This window comes from Paramisgurnus dabryanus, chromosome 12, assembly GCF_030506205.2.
Source record: "Paramisgurnus dabryanus chromosome 12, PD_genome_1.1, whole genome shotgun sequence".
Classification (NCBI taxonomy): domain Eukaryota; kingdom Metazoa; phylum Chordata; class Actinopteri; order Cypriniformes; family Cobitidae; genus Paramisgurnus; species Paramisgurnus dabryanus.
The window spans coordinates 15,473,395-15,489,534 of record NC_133348.1 but is presented as its reverse complement, the minus strand read 5'-3'; the positions used below and the strand labels follow the sequence as shown (position 1 = coordinate 15,489,534).

General features: G+C 37.0%; 1 protein-coding gene across 1 annotated transcript; it reads left to right on the top strand.

The window, feature by feature from the left end:
• The first annotated feature begins 4,054 nt into the window (after positions 1-4,054).
• slc22a16 (solute carrier family 22 member 16) lies at positions 4,055-14,784 on the top strand. The gene is made up of 9 exons (XM_065255953.2): positions 4,055-4,360; positions 4,873-5,346; positions 6,650-6,767; positions 7,547-7,861; positions 7,996-8,233; positions 8,386-8,513; positions 12,064-12,173; positions 13,077-13,176; positions 13,358-14,784. The coding sequence occupies exons 1-9, from the start codon at positions 4,311-4,313 to the stop codon at positions 13,529-13,531; spliced, it is 1,707 nt and encodes a 568-aa protein (XP_065112025.2). The 5' UTR covers positions 4,055-4,310; the 3' UTR covers positions 13,532-14,784.
• The last annotated feature ends 1,356 nt before the right edge of the window (positions 14,785-16,140 follow it).

Below are 16,140 nucleotides of genomic sequence, written 5' to 3'. Positions count from 1 at the left end.
TGCTTACTTGTCCATAGTTCTTATCCTGTTCAGTTATATAGTTCATATAATCGCTCATATCATAATTTATTTACATAATATATACATAATAAAACTGTATATTACTATAATTATTATTATTATTATAAAAATCTAAATTAATACCACAAGTGGGATTTCATATTCAGAGCATTTAGCTCTTATTTATTTATTTTCGTTCTTAATTCCTTCAGCAATAGATGATGCTCATTATTTCACATCTTTGTTTGTTAAAAGCGGGGTGCATGATTTTGAAAAACACTCAGCAGCAAGGGGTGTGTCTACTAACTGACATCTTTGCCTGGGTTACGTATGTGTGGGGCGGGTCTATCATAAGAAGCTCCAGATTCTATTGGCGTATAGGGGCGTTTTTGTTTACACTGCAAAAATGACTTTCTTATAATTTTTATCTTGTTTTTAGTACAAATATCTAAAAATTCTTAAAGATGCATTTTCTTGATGATCAAAATAACCTAAGAAAATAAGTCTAGTTTTTAGACAAAATATATCAAATGTAGATGAATTTGTGCTTAAATGGAGATTTCACCGGTAGAAACATTCATCTTTATTGAAAGTGGGTCATATTTGTAGTCGCAATGTAACATAAATTTAGAATTTGGTGCCTATTTGACCAAGAAAAGACAGAATGTGACTTTAGGATGCATTTGTATGAAAACTACAACTCCCACAATGCACAGCTCTGCAAGCCACTCCCACTAATCCAGAACACGGCTCAGCTGTATGCTATTGTGTACATATATGACACGTTAGTATAAGAAAGAAAATAGAAACACTCACTTTATAGTCATACGTCTGTTTATCCCTGCAGGCTTTGGCTGTCGCTTGCAGTTTAGGATTTTAATATATATATATATATATATATATATATATATATATATATATATATATATCCAGGACGGCGCTGTCCATATACGGTACAAAGCTTGGGTGGTTGGTTCACCACACAAACTAATTGTGCCGTAGTAGCAGGCTTCACATAGCCTGACGTTGTCATACTCAATTCTAGTCAGAATTTGAGTCTGATTCCGCTCCATTGGGCTATGAATATGAGTCATGTCTCAACCAAAAAATGCCTCTGCACTCAATTGGATAGACCTACGACCAATCAGAGCAACGGAGTGTGTTAAAAATGATGTCTTTTGCAGCCTGAATGAACTGCTAGTTATTTCACTACCATGACTGAGTCCCAATTCGCATACTATCCGTCCTAAATAGTATTCGAAACTAGAATTAGTACGTCCCAAATCGTAGTATGTTGTATCCCAAAGATACCCGGATGGTCTACTATTTCCGGTTAGAATTCGAAGTGCAGATCAATGCACACTCTAGCGGCTAATATTGCCCACAACCCATTGCGTGACGGAGGGAGAAGCAACCACACTGACCAAACACACTGTAGTAATACTGTGGCTGTACAAATGTTAACTTTATAAGTCCAACGAAAGAAACGTGGTTACTACACTTTTACTATAATAAAAGCGTGGTTCATTTTCATCTGGGTATTTTTGAGTTATATAAGTATAAAATTAAGTATAAAATACGTTAAACAATAGTTATACTATTAACTTTAAATATTTTGACTTTAAAATAAGTAGCTTTCGATACACACATTGACATGAACGTCAGAACCACCGGCCTCCCAAAACGACCTGTGTTTGGGTCTAATGACGCTCTGCTTCACTCCTCAACTTAGAAGAACACATTGTAAAATGTATTGTGAAAAAAAACGATGAGAAAAAAAGTTGGGAATAGTAAATAAAATTATATTGGACATAAGTTATAAGAATGAATGAAATATTGTTAACAGTCGTGGTGTGTGTAACTAGGCAACCACGTTTTCGTTCTAGTTGCATGACGTCATCGAAGAATGTCCCAGAACGTGCATACTCTTTTGTTACACACTAAAAAGTATGTACGTTTTCCTCACAAAAACAGTACATACTTTTAGGTTGTAGTATAAGTAGGCGAATTGGGACTCAGCTTACGTGTCATAGCTGCGTGTGTATGGTTCTTTGTCTGCAGCGCATATTGAGTTTCTGCACGAGAGCGCCCTCTGGCTTTTGGATGTAGCGGCATTTCATCGTAATTCATTGAAAAGCATAGCAAGTATCATCATCGGCCAATTTATAGGTGCAAGCGTGGGCCCATGTCAAAGAGAATAATTTTAAACAAGCTGGAGTACAATGGATACCAAAAAGGTGGTTTATTATGAGGAAAGATAATTTTTTGTTTACATAATCACATATTGAAATACAAACAAACTGCACAAAACAAAATATTGCACAATGTGCACAAAAAAAGCTACATCAAATAATTTAGTCCAATTTGCAACAGAATCTCACCTTTGGCCTTAACAAAACCAACCCTGCGTTCCAGTTCGTTTTTTTATGACCTTCCCTCGCTAAGTTTGGGGGAAATTCTTAGAAGAATAAAAGGTAATTCTGACTGCAAACAAAAGGTACACAATTACACAACTCCATTCTGATTTAAAAGATGGAAAATGCCCAGCATAATCAGGTAGTGATGTGTGCATGTGTGTCAAGTCCATGTAATTCATTTTCTGTCACCAAAGCTTAGCTTGACACACCCTAATTAAGGACAGTGTCTCCACCTACCAACCACACCTTTTTTGCCACAGTTTTTGCATCTGATGGAAGGCAAACTGTGCCATTGCTATAATTAGGTTGCTCTGTATTTTGCATTTGGTTACTTTTGGCATACTACTTGCGATTCATGTGTAATTTTTTTACTGTAAATGCAAAATACACTTGTTATGAATGTACTTTAAAAGAAAATATATTTTTTCCAAACTACTTGTGTTGATTTGTTATATAAAAATGATTTACATAAAGTTATTACCATGCTTGACAATTTTAATTAATGTAATGTAATAACCAGTTTTTCCAGACCTATGAAAATGATGCGAATTCGATTTGGACCTTTGAATATTAACTTTGAGAACCACTGCACTAGGAGTTATGGGTTTATAGCAATTATTATAAAGTCTTAAATTTATCTTTTTTTATTAAATAATCGGAGGGAAATAGATTTGAGTATAGTGTCTTAACAAATAAAATTCATACAGCAAAAGCACAATCTTAGTTTTATGTATTATTTAATGGCAGTATTTCTTTGAATACTAGTTTTAGTTCAATGTTTTTGACTCTATTTTTATTTGGCTTTGCTTCCTGAGTTTGTACCTGAACGTGTGAACACAGCAGCTGTTGAATGTTCAAGTGAAGGCTACTCCACGTACAGCATGTAACATGTTTCAAGAATTTTTTTAAAGCTCATTGGAATAAGAGACTTAGAGGTTATGAGTCCTCATAGTCTGTGATTAACAGGATTAGGGCTATGATTAGATCAAAAAGCTTACAATACAACATCATTACACCTAAATGTTTTACTGTATTACAGTATGCCTCATTTTATAATAAAAAACTGACATAGTCTGTAGTGTGAGTACTGACTCTTGCATAACTCTGTTACCAATCCTGAGGCATAAACTAATTTGGTTTCACAAAAACTGTATTATTAACAATGCTACACTACTTTGAATGTATACCTGATATTGGCTACTACTACAATGCTGAATGCCTCCCATTAACCAACTGCAGCCAATTTCACAGTTTAGCTGAAATGTCAACAGGTTGTTGATTTACAGAGGATGCACTCATTGATTGATTGAATTAACCAAATAGTCAAAGTAATAGTCAGTTTGATTAATTACCTGTTATCTTTGGCTCTGCATTGTGATTAAGAGCAAATACAAAAGGAGGAATGTACAGTTATAAATAATTTTACATTTCACAAAATGTAGTAAATAAAAAATACTGACACATTGCGTTGCGCATGCTCAAAACTAATTCCTAAATAGTGTCCTATTTTTTACAGTTTTAAAGTAAAAAATAAACTATACTAGACCTACAGTATGTTTTCATGTGCGTATTGTTTATTAATACTTATCTCACGTGACTAATAAGATTTTCCAGGGACAACACGGTGTAGGCTTCTTCGTTTATTTAAACTTTGGATAACCGGACGGAGTTAATGTACGTACAGTAGCCTACAGGACGATGCACGCTTCGGAGTTTCGCACTGTCATGTTACTCGAACTTTTAGGATTTTTTATTGCGTCTTGGAGTGGCAAGTTCCCCTGCGAAACCGCCCCTCCTACTTAGTGTCTGTCTACTGTATGATAGCAAACATGTACAAATTGACACGAGGCAACCAAACACCTTTACTCACTTGAGGATCTTCCACACAGTAAAATGACCACCGGTGTGGAGCGATTATTTGACGAATATGGACATTTTAAAAGGTAATGTAGTAGCATTCTTCTTAAAGAAACTGCAGGTGTTTTGTTTCACTGCAAAGAGATATTGAAAAAAGTGTTTCCACGATCATTATAGCTTAAAAAACCCTCATGTAACGAATGCGATTCCTTATGTTGCGTAACACGATTGCGCGTGCTGTCGATAATTATAGCTACTTTTTAAATGTTATAGACAGATATCACCTCATGTCCCGTATTTTTTCCCTGCTGAATAAACACTATACATTCTGATGGTTTCTATTACCATTATGAACCAGCTGTTAATATTTACCATTTAACGTTTTATTGGTATCCAATATAATTCCCATTAAAACCATTGCGTCCATTATAGTATCAGTGATGGTCATTCAGGTTGCAAAACGTAGCGTTGTTTCATCCAATAGTTGCATGAATTTTAACAAACCCAGCTGTTGGGTTGAATTAACATAGAATATGTCCATATTTGACCCAGCATTTTTTAGGGTAGTGTTTCATTGAATATTTTTCCTTTTTTCCAGGTTTCAGGCATGTGTCTACTTTGCTGCAATTTTCCAGGCCATCTCCTGTGGAATACATTACCTGGCCTCTGTTTTCTTAGTTGAGACGCCTAAATTTCTTTGTGACGCTCCTGCAAATATTACAGATGTCCTGTACAGAAATCACTCCTCAACATCATTGGCGGGCATCTGGACTCACTACAAGCCAGGTTATGGGCCGGTGGTTGTAAGGACAGCCGTGGGAGACCATTGGGAACTCAGTCCTTGTTTTAAAGCACTCCGGCTTGATGCCGTCAATTTTCAATACGAGTTCTTCGGGAACAAGACTGTGGCATCTTGTTCTCGCTTTGTCTATGATCACAGCGAGGTCCAGCAGAGCATCGTAACAGACTGGGACCTGGTGTGTGAAAAAGAATGGCTGGCCAAGCTTACACAGCCAACATTTATGTTGGGAGTTTTGATTGGAGCACTGATATTTGGGGACATCGCTGATAGGTAAACTTTCTATGTTGCATCTTGCAGAGAGGTTTGTTTTACTATAATAAGTGGGGACATCTTATATACAGTACAGTTGCGTATTTAAAGGTCACCTATTATGGCCTTTTTACAAGATGTAATATAAGTCTCAAGTGTACCCAGAATGTGTCTGTGAAGTTTCAGCTTAAAATACCCCACAGATCATTTATAGCATGATAGGCTGTTTTAATGTCTGTACCTTTAAATGCAAATGAGCTTCAGCTCCTCACTTCCTTACAAACAGACAGTGAGCGCTTTCAGTTAAAATACATCAGATTAATACAGTCTGACACAATAGTATCTAGTAGACAGAGTACAACTCGCTGAGGATGGAAACTATGCAGGACTGTTAGTGGACGGGGCTTTGTCAATGTGACCTCACATTGATAAGAGAATCAAAACGGCATGTCTAATGAGACTGCTTTGGTTTAATGAGGATTAAAAAACAAGGAGCGGGTGGATTTTTTCAGCATAGGGTGCTTATGTTCTCACACTACCAACACACATTATGTCCAAACACCTTGTAAAAGTGGATTTTGCATAATAGGTGCCCTTTACACTTAAAGGCCATGTCTAAAAATGTGCACACATACTCCTCTAATCCATAAAAAAAGAGCACAACAAGAGATAGATAACTTCAAGAGTGATATATTGCCCTTTGTGTGTTAATTTTGTGGCAGAAATTAAAGGTTCAGAATCAGATTTATTTGCAAAAACAAGAGAGGCAGCACCAACAGGATTGTTCAGTAATTTAGGACAAAAAATTGGCATGAACAGATAGTCTTAACCAGGCTCACTTACAGTAACAGTCTGATCCAATATAGTTTAAATCATAAATACTACATTATATTAATCATAAATAACTGCAATAAGGTCATGGAGAGTGCTTTACAGGATGTGAAATATACAGGCACTAAGATTACAGTCCATATCACCTACTGGACAAAAGTAGGGAGCCATTTTATTTTTGCATGACTTTACATCCTGTGACAGGTTGTAGAGGAGTGTTATTTTGTTTCAGGCATTTGTATATATCTCATTTCAGCCAGTAAATGAAAGCAGAGTAAAGCAATTAAATACAGAATCTTAACCAGACTGGTGGCACAACAACGTTTCAAACTGGGGGATAGCAGAGCAGATGGATTGTAATAGCATAAATAAACAAACAGACATTGCATTAGTATAAAACACAACCTTTCTATACAAATATAAGCAAAACTTCATGAAAGTATTTTGATTGCAAATGTATAATGTATTTTTTGCCTCCTATTTCCTTTTCCAGAATTGGGAGGCGGCCTATTCTGATAGCCACCAGCTTATGTCAGTTTACATTTGGCATCATTGTCGCATTTACAGGAAACTACTACCTTTTCGTGGTGATGCGTTTTCTACTAGCCATGGTGAGTTGAACGTCTTCGTTTTTTTTTTTTTATAACTATGCACACCCATACACTGTATCCCATGTGGTCTATTGTAAATATTTCATCTTAGTTATGGTACTGGTAACAGGTGGACTGGTGATTTGCTATTTACTGTAAACCTCTTTCAATACATTTTCATGATGTTTTGTTCCAGTCACTTACCTGTAAAGCTAAAAGTGTCTTGCGAAGTCAGAAATGTGATGCTAATACAACATATGACAATAACACTTTACGAGTATTTTCTATTGTAATGGGAAATTAAGGTTAAAAAAGGTGCAATTTCATTGCATTGGACTTTAGCCCTGTTGAAAAAACACTCTTTTCTCAGTTACTCAAAGCGGGTCGATTTTGAATGTGTCAACTGCATTTAACCGTTTCCTGATAAAGACATCAGATTATTGATTTCTTAGCATTGATCAGCTGAAGTGTCAGCTGAAAGAGCATTTCTCTATAAGATTAAATAGACCACCGGAAACAGACCAAATTAAATCAATCTTAGGTAAACTACAGTAGAAGTAAGCAGAGGATCATATATATTCTTATTTACAATGTAATAAAGAGTACTTTAACTTATAGCACCGAAAAAGTTGTCAAACCGCTATCATGACATCAGGTAAACAAACTCATTTACAGTCTTCCCTGCAGTTCCACTTACTGAATAACAACTACTGATTCATTTTCTTTCATTTTGATCATAGCACATCTGTGTAATTTTAAATAGTCTATTTACCTTATCTTTCTTTTTCTTTATTTATCAGGTATCCAGCGGATACCTGGTGGTAGTCTTTGTTTATGTGACAGAGTTCACAGGAATTAAGGTGCGCACATGGACCTCGATGCATGTGCATGCAGCCTTTGCTGTGGGAATCATGGTAGTGGCACTAGTGGGGTACCTTGTTCGTGTCTGGTGGATCTACCAGATCATCCTCACCCTCACGACCTCGCCATTCTTGCTCTATTGCTGGAAGTTTCCTGAAACCCCTTTCTACCTAATGGCTAAAGGCCAGTACAAGGAGACCCAGGAACTGTTAGACAAGATTGCTTCCTTTAATGGCCTGCAACCTACACTTAAGGTAGACTCACCATGAAAACACACACTGATCTTCTAAATAAGGGTTTTTCCCTTATAAATAATTCATCTAAAGAAAATAATTTGTTGTAATCTCATTGTACAAACTTAAATCCATTATATCATTATAAATATTAGGTGTCAGAGCTCATAGAGGAATGTGATGGAGTGCTCTTGGCAGATAAGCAAGCAGATGAGACAGCAGTGGAAGTCGAGAAAAAGCTAAGCATCCTGGACATGTTTGGAAGCTTAAAAATGGCCGGTCGCAGCGCCACCTGCTGGGCTATTTGGTTCATCGGAAGCTTGGGATACTACGTCTTTAGCCTGGGATCTGTCAACTTGGGAGGCAACCAGTATATCAACCTCTTTGTTGCTGGTAATAGATTGATATGTGTGTGTACTGAATGTGCTAGAAACACTCTACGAAATAGTAGATGCTAAAATTATTTTATACCAAGCAGCGTCATGTTTAAAGTAGTATTTATGTTTGTAGCAATGAGACTAACAATGTACTCTTAATGTTGCCAGGTGCTGTTGAAATCCCATCTTACCTAATTGGGTGCTTTTTAATGGATCGTGTGGGTAGGAAGAAGACATGCGCCCCAGCTCTGGTGCTCAGTGGAGTCGCCTGCATGCTCATTATTATCGTGCCCCAGGTATGAGATTATGCATGCTTTTGTACAGCAGTACATTGTTGATGCGCTAGGGATGGGCCTGAGTAGACAACAGGGATCAATCATTAAATAACAATAATTGGATGCCATTTTTTCAGCATCAAAACATATACAAGCATGTCAAAAAGTATCCTCAATTTTAATTTGCTGGTTGGATAATGCATGACTTTTAGTGGTACCTTGTGGTCCAGTTTATCAGACACTTCATATGTGTCAGCTCTGCTTATGCTGTCTTAAAAAAAAAAACTACTCTTTTTCTGTGTTTACTTTCCATTACACTGTGTCCTTAAAATACTTTTACAGTAAAACATTGAAAATAGGTCATTCATATTGTAATAATTCACATTATTGAAGTTATAATAATGTTCCAATTTATTTCTGGCTATAGTAATCTGTAAATAATTAATCTTGGCAGAAGAGGAGTTTGTGTCTGTTTGCTTTTTGCGTAGTAACTGGGGCAGCCGCTTGCATCCGAGTCTTCCATTCTGTTTTTCTTACATGACATATTGTCAGTTTCCTCATATCACAGTACAGCATATCACAAATAAAACCAATACCATGCCAACCTGACTCATCTTCTGGAACAGGTTTGATTTCTAGTGCAAACATGCATCCCATTAAAATAATTTGATATACAATACTGTGTTAAAGTCTTAGGCCACCATTAGTTTTGTTGTTTTTTCAACAGTTTAAACCGTTTCATCAGCAACAACATGAACGAACAGCGTTTGTGGACAAAACGTTACTTTTGGTAAACTTCTGCATATAAACAATAACAACAGTCCTTTTAAAAGTAGTTTATTTCTGATATGAAACAAAATTAATGACAAGTTAATTCAGATATCATAACGCACATTAACTACTACACTGACCTAACGTTACTGTGTAAAAGTAGTAACAAAGTTGGTGGTGGCCTAAGACTTTTGCACAGAACTGTATATGCACAAATCTATCATCCCTGGTGCTGCAGTTAAGACCCATGTAGGACCCTGAGGTTCAAAAGATGATTTGGACAAAATGTGACTGTGTCTTTTTAATTACGGTAGTCACAGCATTGTGCAGGTCATAACAAGCCCAAACACTTGCTGTACATGTTCACTAACTGTTGAACTTACTACAGATTAATAATTAATATGAATGAATGATGCAGATCCACAGTTGCTTGTCTTTGTGTTGTTGCATACATTTACATACAGTATTACAGATTTGGGGCTTTATGAATTCACATTGCATTGTATAATATTAATGCATGAATTTCTTATTTTATGCTATAATCCAAAGCAAACTATGTTGCATTAAAAACATATTTCCGTGGCCCTGCTACGGACTGTCCGTGGCATTCTAACGAATTGGTTACTCAACTGTTTTTTCCTATTTTCTTACCATTTTCGCTTCGGTTTAGGGTTAGATTTACATGAAATGACATCCCTACCCAAACCCAACTCTAACCCCAACGCCAAATTGTTTAAAGTTTAGAAAATATAAAAGAATAAATTAGAAAAAATTGTATAAACCAATAGTTGACATACTAACGCAAACACCAAATCTAACCCTAAACCGAAGCGAAAATGGTTTGAAAATAGGAAAAAGCAGTCAAGTAGCCAATCCGTGAGAATGCCACAGAAAAAGACAGTCCGTAGCAGGGCCACGGAAAAATGCGGAGATCTGTGAGAATGCCACGGAAAAATTAGCAAAAAATTCCGTGACTGTCCCACATAACTTTGTGAGATCAGGTTGGACCTTGGTCTTGCTATCTATCAGTGGCGGCTGGTAACTTCTTTTTTTGAGGGCTCTTGATACGAAGTTCATCACAACATGTATGTAGCCCCTCATGTGTGTGGTTCCTTTTTTCAAAATATGTGTTCTGCGAATCGAGAGATCCTGTGTGTATCACGTGTCTTGTCAAAATGTGCCTGCTGCAGACAAGTCTAAAGGGTTTATGATAAAAGAGACGCTCGCGTTTGCCAGATACTCGTACAATCTCATGCGTAATCAGAGCTTACTGTTAAGGGAGTGTCTTGCGTCTATTTTGTGAACGTGAGCGTCTCTTTTATCACAAACTATTTTGACGCGTGTGCAGCAGGCACTTATTTTGACAAAACACGTGATGCACATGGTTTACATGACGCAACACATATTTTGAAAATGCAAGCAACACACATGACACTCCGAACACTTATTTTGTATAAGCGCCCCTCGGATGAGCAGTCACGAGCCGCCACTGCTAGCTATAACCATTTGTGCTTCCAAAAAAAAAAAACTGCAGCTGGTTTCTAACCATCAAAGAATGTAAGCATTTCGTAATGCGTACAATCATTTACAAATGAGTGACTTTACAACAAACGTGACTACGTAGCGCACACGTAATTTGTGAGACATGTTAGCCATTAATTGTGTAGTATTTGGACCAATTTCTCCAATGATCCGTGCCAAATTTCAGTTTCAAACTCAAAATAAGTGGCCCTAGTACAGTAACTAGCTTCCCTAGTGCCCTGGCAGCCTCCTGCATTATTTAGATGCATGTGTGAAATTCTTTCTTTGGGGTTTTTGAAAGTAGTGAATGCACCCGCAGGCGCAAACAAACCTGTCCATCAGGTCAGCCAGGTGGCTGGAAGATGAGAGGTCAAAAAGGTGAACATTTTTCAGTGCTTGCATTCTCAAATATGAAATACCACCATCACACACATAGCTTAGAGTCAGACTCGAATTCCAGAACTGCCTTTCAACTCCTATGGGTTTTTTTTGGTGCAAGGATTTATACAAGGATTTAAAATGGTGTGTGTACTGAAGATGAGCGAAAAAGATCTAGTTTGGTTGTGCACTGACTACAGTATACTGGTGCAGAGGTGCACTGGGACATGCGTTATTGAAAGCAGAGCGTAATGGAAATGTAAAATGTTAACTGGTTTAGCTATCAGCTTTTTCACTGTAACCCTGAAGTTAAGTGAGGAATATCATTCAATGCTAACTAGGATATCATAAAGATATCATTGACCTCAGCCAGGCTGTGGTCCACACAGCCAAAAAAGGAAGATCAAAGCAAAAGCAAATTGTTTTTGGTGTAAAAGTAAGATAAGTTAGAATGTGTTTAATGAAATGAGATGCATAATGCATGCAAACATAAATAAATGAGATCTGTAAATGCTGCAGATTTCTTAAAATTCAGTCTCTGAATAGCCAAGGACTCCAGCGAGCCAGTAAAAGCACAGACTGAGAAGTGTTGCAGAACGCTTTACTGGGATGAAATTCCACCAGGACAGCACCACCCTCATAACTAATAGCAGTAATGCTGACACACTGAAATGGTTGTGTAAGAAGTGAGTGTGCCCACCGTTGGTACACAAAGCTATAAATAGAGCTGTCATCTAAGTGGCTGTTTATGCATATGGCAGCTGCCTGGGTCTGTGGTGGGCTCGAAGTAAATGTGTCTTAATTTAATACAGCCCTATTAGGCAACCAACAACTGATGACTGAAACATTGTTGTTAAATATAGTCTCACTCTTTGTTTCTTTCTGACTCTTTTTGTTTCAGGATATAGAGGTCTTGGCTATAGTATTAAGTATGACGGGGAAATTTGCTATTGCCATTGCATTTGGTCTGGTTTACTTGTATACCTGTGAGCTTTATCCTACAATCATCAGGTACAGTATGTCTTATACTACACAACTGAATTAAACAGTCCACACAATAACAAATATAAGCAATAGTGTATGAGAGTCTGTACTGTATTCTGAAATAAGTCTTTGGACAGAGAGTTGGGCTTGCATCCCAACAGTTGCCGGTTCGGGTTTCACAGCCGGCAGTTTGCAACTGAGGTGCTCTTAAGCAAGGCACCTTAACCCCAGTTGCTCCCGGGCGCTGCTGTGATCGCTGCCCACTGCTGTGGGTGTACGTGTGTTCACTACTCACTGTGATGGGTTAGATGCAGAGGTCACATTCCAAGTATGGGTTACCATACATTGGCAAATACATCACAAAAAAAGTACGTTCTTTAAGGCCCACTCTCCGGCTGGCAAAAATAGTCCCTAACCGAGTGTGAACAGCAACAGACCCTGCGTGCCTATTCGTTCTAAGGATTCGAAATAAGAATTAGTATTTTCCGAATTGTAGTATGTTGACATGAGCACCTTAAAGTACCTGGATGCTCCTCTAATGGCTGATATATTACCTACAACTCATTATAAGAGGGAAGAGTTAAGTGATGCTGCACTGAAGTAATAAACCAAAGAAATCATGCTTCACTGATTTAATAAGCAATATAGTAAACATTACATCAGATATAAATCAATAGCTGTGTCCCGATTCAAAGGCTGGATCCTTCAAAGGTGGTGTAATTTGAAGGCATGGATTCTGTCTTTGAAAGATGCAGCCTCTGAAGTCCACAAAGCGAACTGAATCCATAGCTGTTGCCCACCACCGCGCCATATTAAAGTCATAACATTTCAAACTGGACAGTTTACTGTCTGAAAGACAGAGGTGCGAAGAAACAAGGAATCATAAACTGAAGTATTCAGAAGCATTATTGAGTTTGTGTTGTCTGGCAGGTCTCTGGCAGTAGGCAGTGGTAGCATGATGTGCCGGGTAGGAAGTGTCGTGGCTCCTTTCTGCGTTTACCTTTCTGACATCTGGATCTACATGCCCCAGGTATACACATTATAGTACATACCTAATGTAGTAACTGCACTTCATGACCTTTAGTTGTAGCAGTATAATAATGTGTGGTCAATTGTGTATGGTGCTAGAAAGGCATTACTTTCTATGTTTTACAACACTGTATTTCGCAACACATTTTGCTGCTCTAACAGTTCCTCTCTTATTTTTCTAGCTCATTGTGGGAATTCTGGCATTCATTGTCGGGATTCTGACTATGTTTCTTCCAGAGACTTTAGGACAACCCCTCACCTCCACTTTGGAAGAGGCTGAGGCTCTGGGGTCCAAGCCCAGAAAAGAGAATGAAATAGCGGATGGGGTAGAGATGAATCAAACAATCAAAGCTTGAATCAGTGTTGTGCTTTATGAAGAGACTAGAGAGATTACATTCTCTTTGATAATGCATTGTTTTCAGAAAATGTTTCTGGGTTAACACTATGTTTTATACAAAGATTTCTGAAGGTTCCTTTGAAAAGTGTAACTGTTAAACGTCTTTTGTTTATACTCGAATCGAATGTATTATTAATCAAATACACTTCAATATAGGGTTAACAAAACTATAAACATTAGTTTATTTAGATACTAATGTTTTAAGTAGGGGTGTAACGGTACGCAAAAATCACGGTTCAGTGCATACCTAAGTTTTGATGCCACGGTTCGGTTCATTTTCGGTACAGTAAGGGCGAAAACTGCAAACATTCAGCTGATTTAAGCTATACGTTTTAAAAATAAATAGCAATGTGAATGTCATTTAATTATTTACCTAAATATCCGAGTACACTACTATATATGGTTTCATCAGATGCATGTGCATTGCCGCTGTTATGTGCCTGGCCCAAAGTTTACTTCCGGTCTGTGCTTGTTTCAGTCTGGCTAGAGACTACAATGACCTCAGAAACAAATTCCTTGTGGAAAATAAAACATGTCTCGCTTTCCAAAAGGTGAGGGGAGACAGTGAGCATGGTTCTCCGCTGTGCGGATTTGGCAGCCAGGCAAGAACTTAAAAATCTTATGCTAACATTATATTCATTAATTTTAGACAGTAATGTTAGCTCAGCGTAATGGTTGATACAATTTAGTTATGATTTTGAACTAAGTATAATTTTCTGGTTATTTATTCAGCTTGTTCTTAATTCTTTGCGGAAAGCTCTACGGAAAAACTACGGAAAGTTAAGTTTGGGCGACAAAAGCCATTTGTTTATGTTGTTGCCACTAAACCTCTATATTTGTATTATACAAGTTAATTGACTGTTTTGCTATAGACTAAAGAAATGTGTTTATCATGCATTATCAGTAAACTATGTGATAAGTTTCTTTGCATAATTTGCTAATAACAAATCTTATCTGTGTGCAGCTGTTTTTTTTTTTTACAAAATTGCATCTCAGGGTTTAGAACAAGAAAAGTGTTCATTGTAGAGCAGGGGTAGGCAACGTCGGTTCTGGAGTGCCGATGTCCTGCAGAGTTTACCTCGAATCAAGCCCACCTGAACAAACTAGGGACCGACCTTGCCTACCCCTATTGTAGAGTAAACTGTGACTGTACTATATAAACCTTAAAAACATATAGTTTCTATATTTTAATTAAAGTTGTTTTTATCTTCACTTCTGTTCACTCTCTTTTTGCACGTAAAATGTAAATTAAATACATGAATGTATTGTCTGAAGACATTTATAAGTTTAAATCTGCAAAGTTTGGTTATATGCAATATTGTTATAATTTGCCTAATACATATTGTGACAACATTTTAAAATACATACATTTACAAACTCTTAAACTTTTTATGTTTTTGGACCAAAGTGGTGATGTTAGAATTGTAGCCTTGGGGAGGGGGATGGTACAGTAGGTGAAGGTCTTCCCATAATCTCCTCAATGTAATGATGTGCTTCAAAAGGATGTTTTCCTTGCTTAATTGTGAGATTGTAAATTCAAATCATGCTCACTTGACAGTTTTGTTTTTAAATAAACAAATTAAATAGTGTTTGGTTGTGAGTAGATGTATATCAGTAATGTGGTATTACAGTATACATTTCATTGCTCTATATTCCGATTTGACTGGAATGGAGCAGGAAGTGGAGAAAAACTAAATCTGAGCAATCACTCCAGAATTCAGTGTCACTCCTGAATTAGCCTCATTTGGTAGCCTAACATAAGCAGCACACACGTGTGTAAATGTTTCACTACTGCAGGGACTAGTAGATTGAATAATATTAAATATAAAAAAAACTATACCATTTCAAGGACATTAACTCAGGAGATGACTCAGAGTTTTATAAATAACTAGAGTTAATTATAATAAATTTTAATAACTATGCGAAGAGAATCGGATATGATTTCAATTGTTTAAGTTCACAGCTTTTATGTCATGCAGTTGTCAAACCAACATGCTGGTATAATTAAAAACAGGGTCATATTTGTGCTTCATTTATTAATACTCTTTATATCACAGGGCAGTTGAATGCTTTATTCTGATTGGTTGAAAAATGTTCATTGGGTATGCATTTGACGCACAACTACTGTATGTTAAATGTCTGTGGTAAACGTTGTATAAGCTGAATAATTGACACCGGTCCCCTGAATTTAAAAAAAAATAATGCACACCCATGGTTAACAGCACTCTTCTTCATGCCGCATAATCACCTTTGGTGTGCATTATTTTCAAATAATTCAACAACCTGTTTTCACTTTTTCGATTAATTGTTTTATTTTTAAACGTGGTCAATTCAAAATCGGTTCTCAAAGGCCACAAATCTTTTGTTTCATATTTATTTCCGCAAACATTGAAGGTAAAATTAATCTTAATCTAATTACTAATCTTCTCCACTAGATGTCACCCTCTTTTTCACCCGCAATGTTACTAAGGAGCGAGAGGCGAGCCTCATTTATTCACTCAGTGCTTAAAATGGCAGTTTCAGGTGCTTCGTCGACGTTGATGCCACATTCACATTAAAATTCAAAGG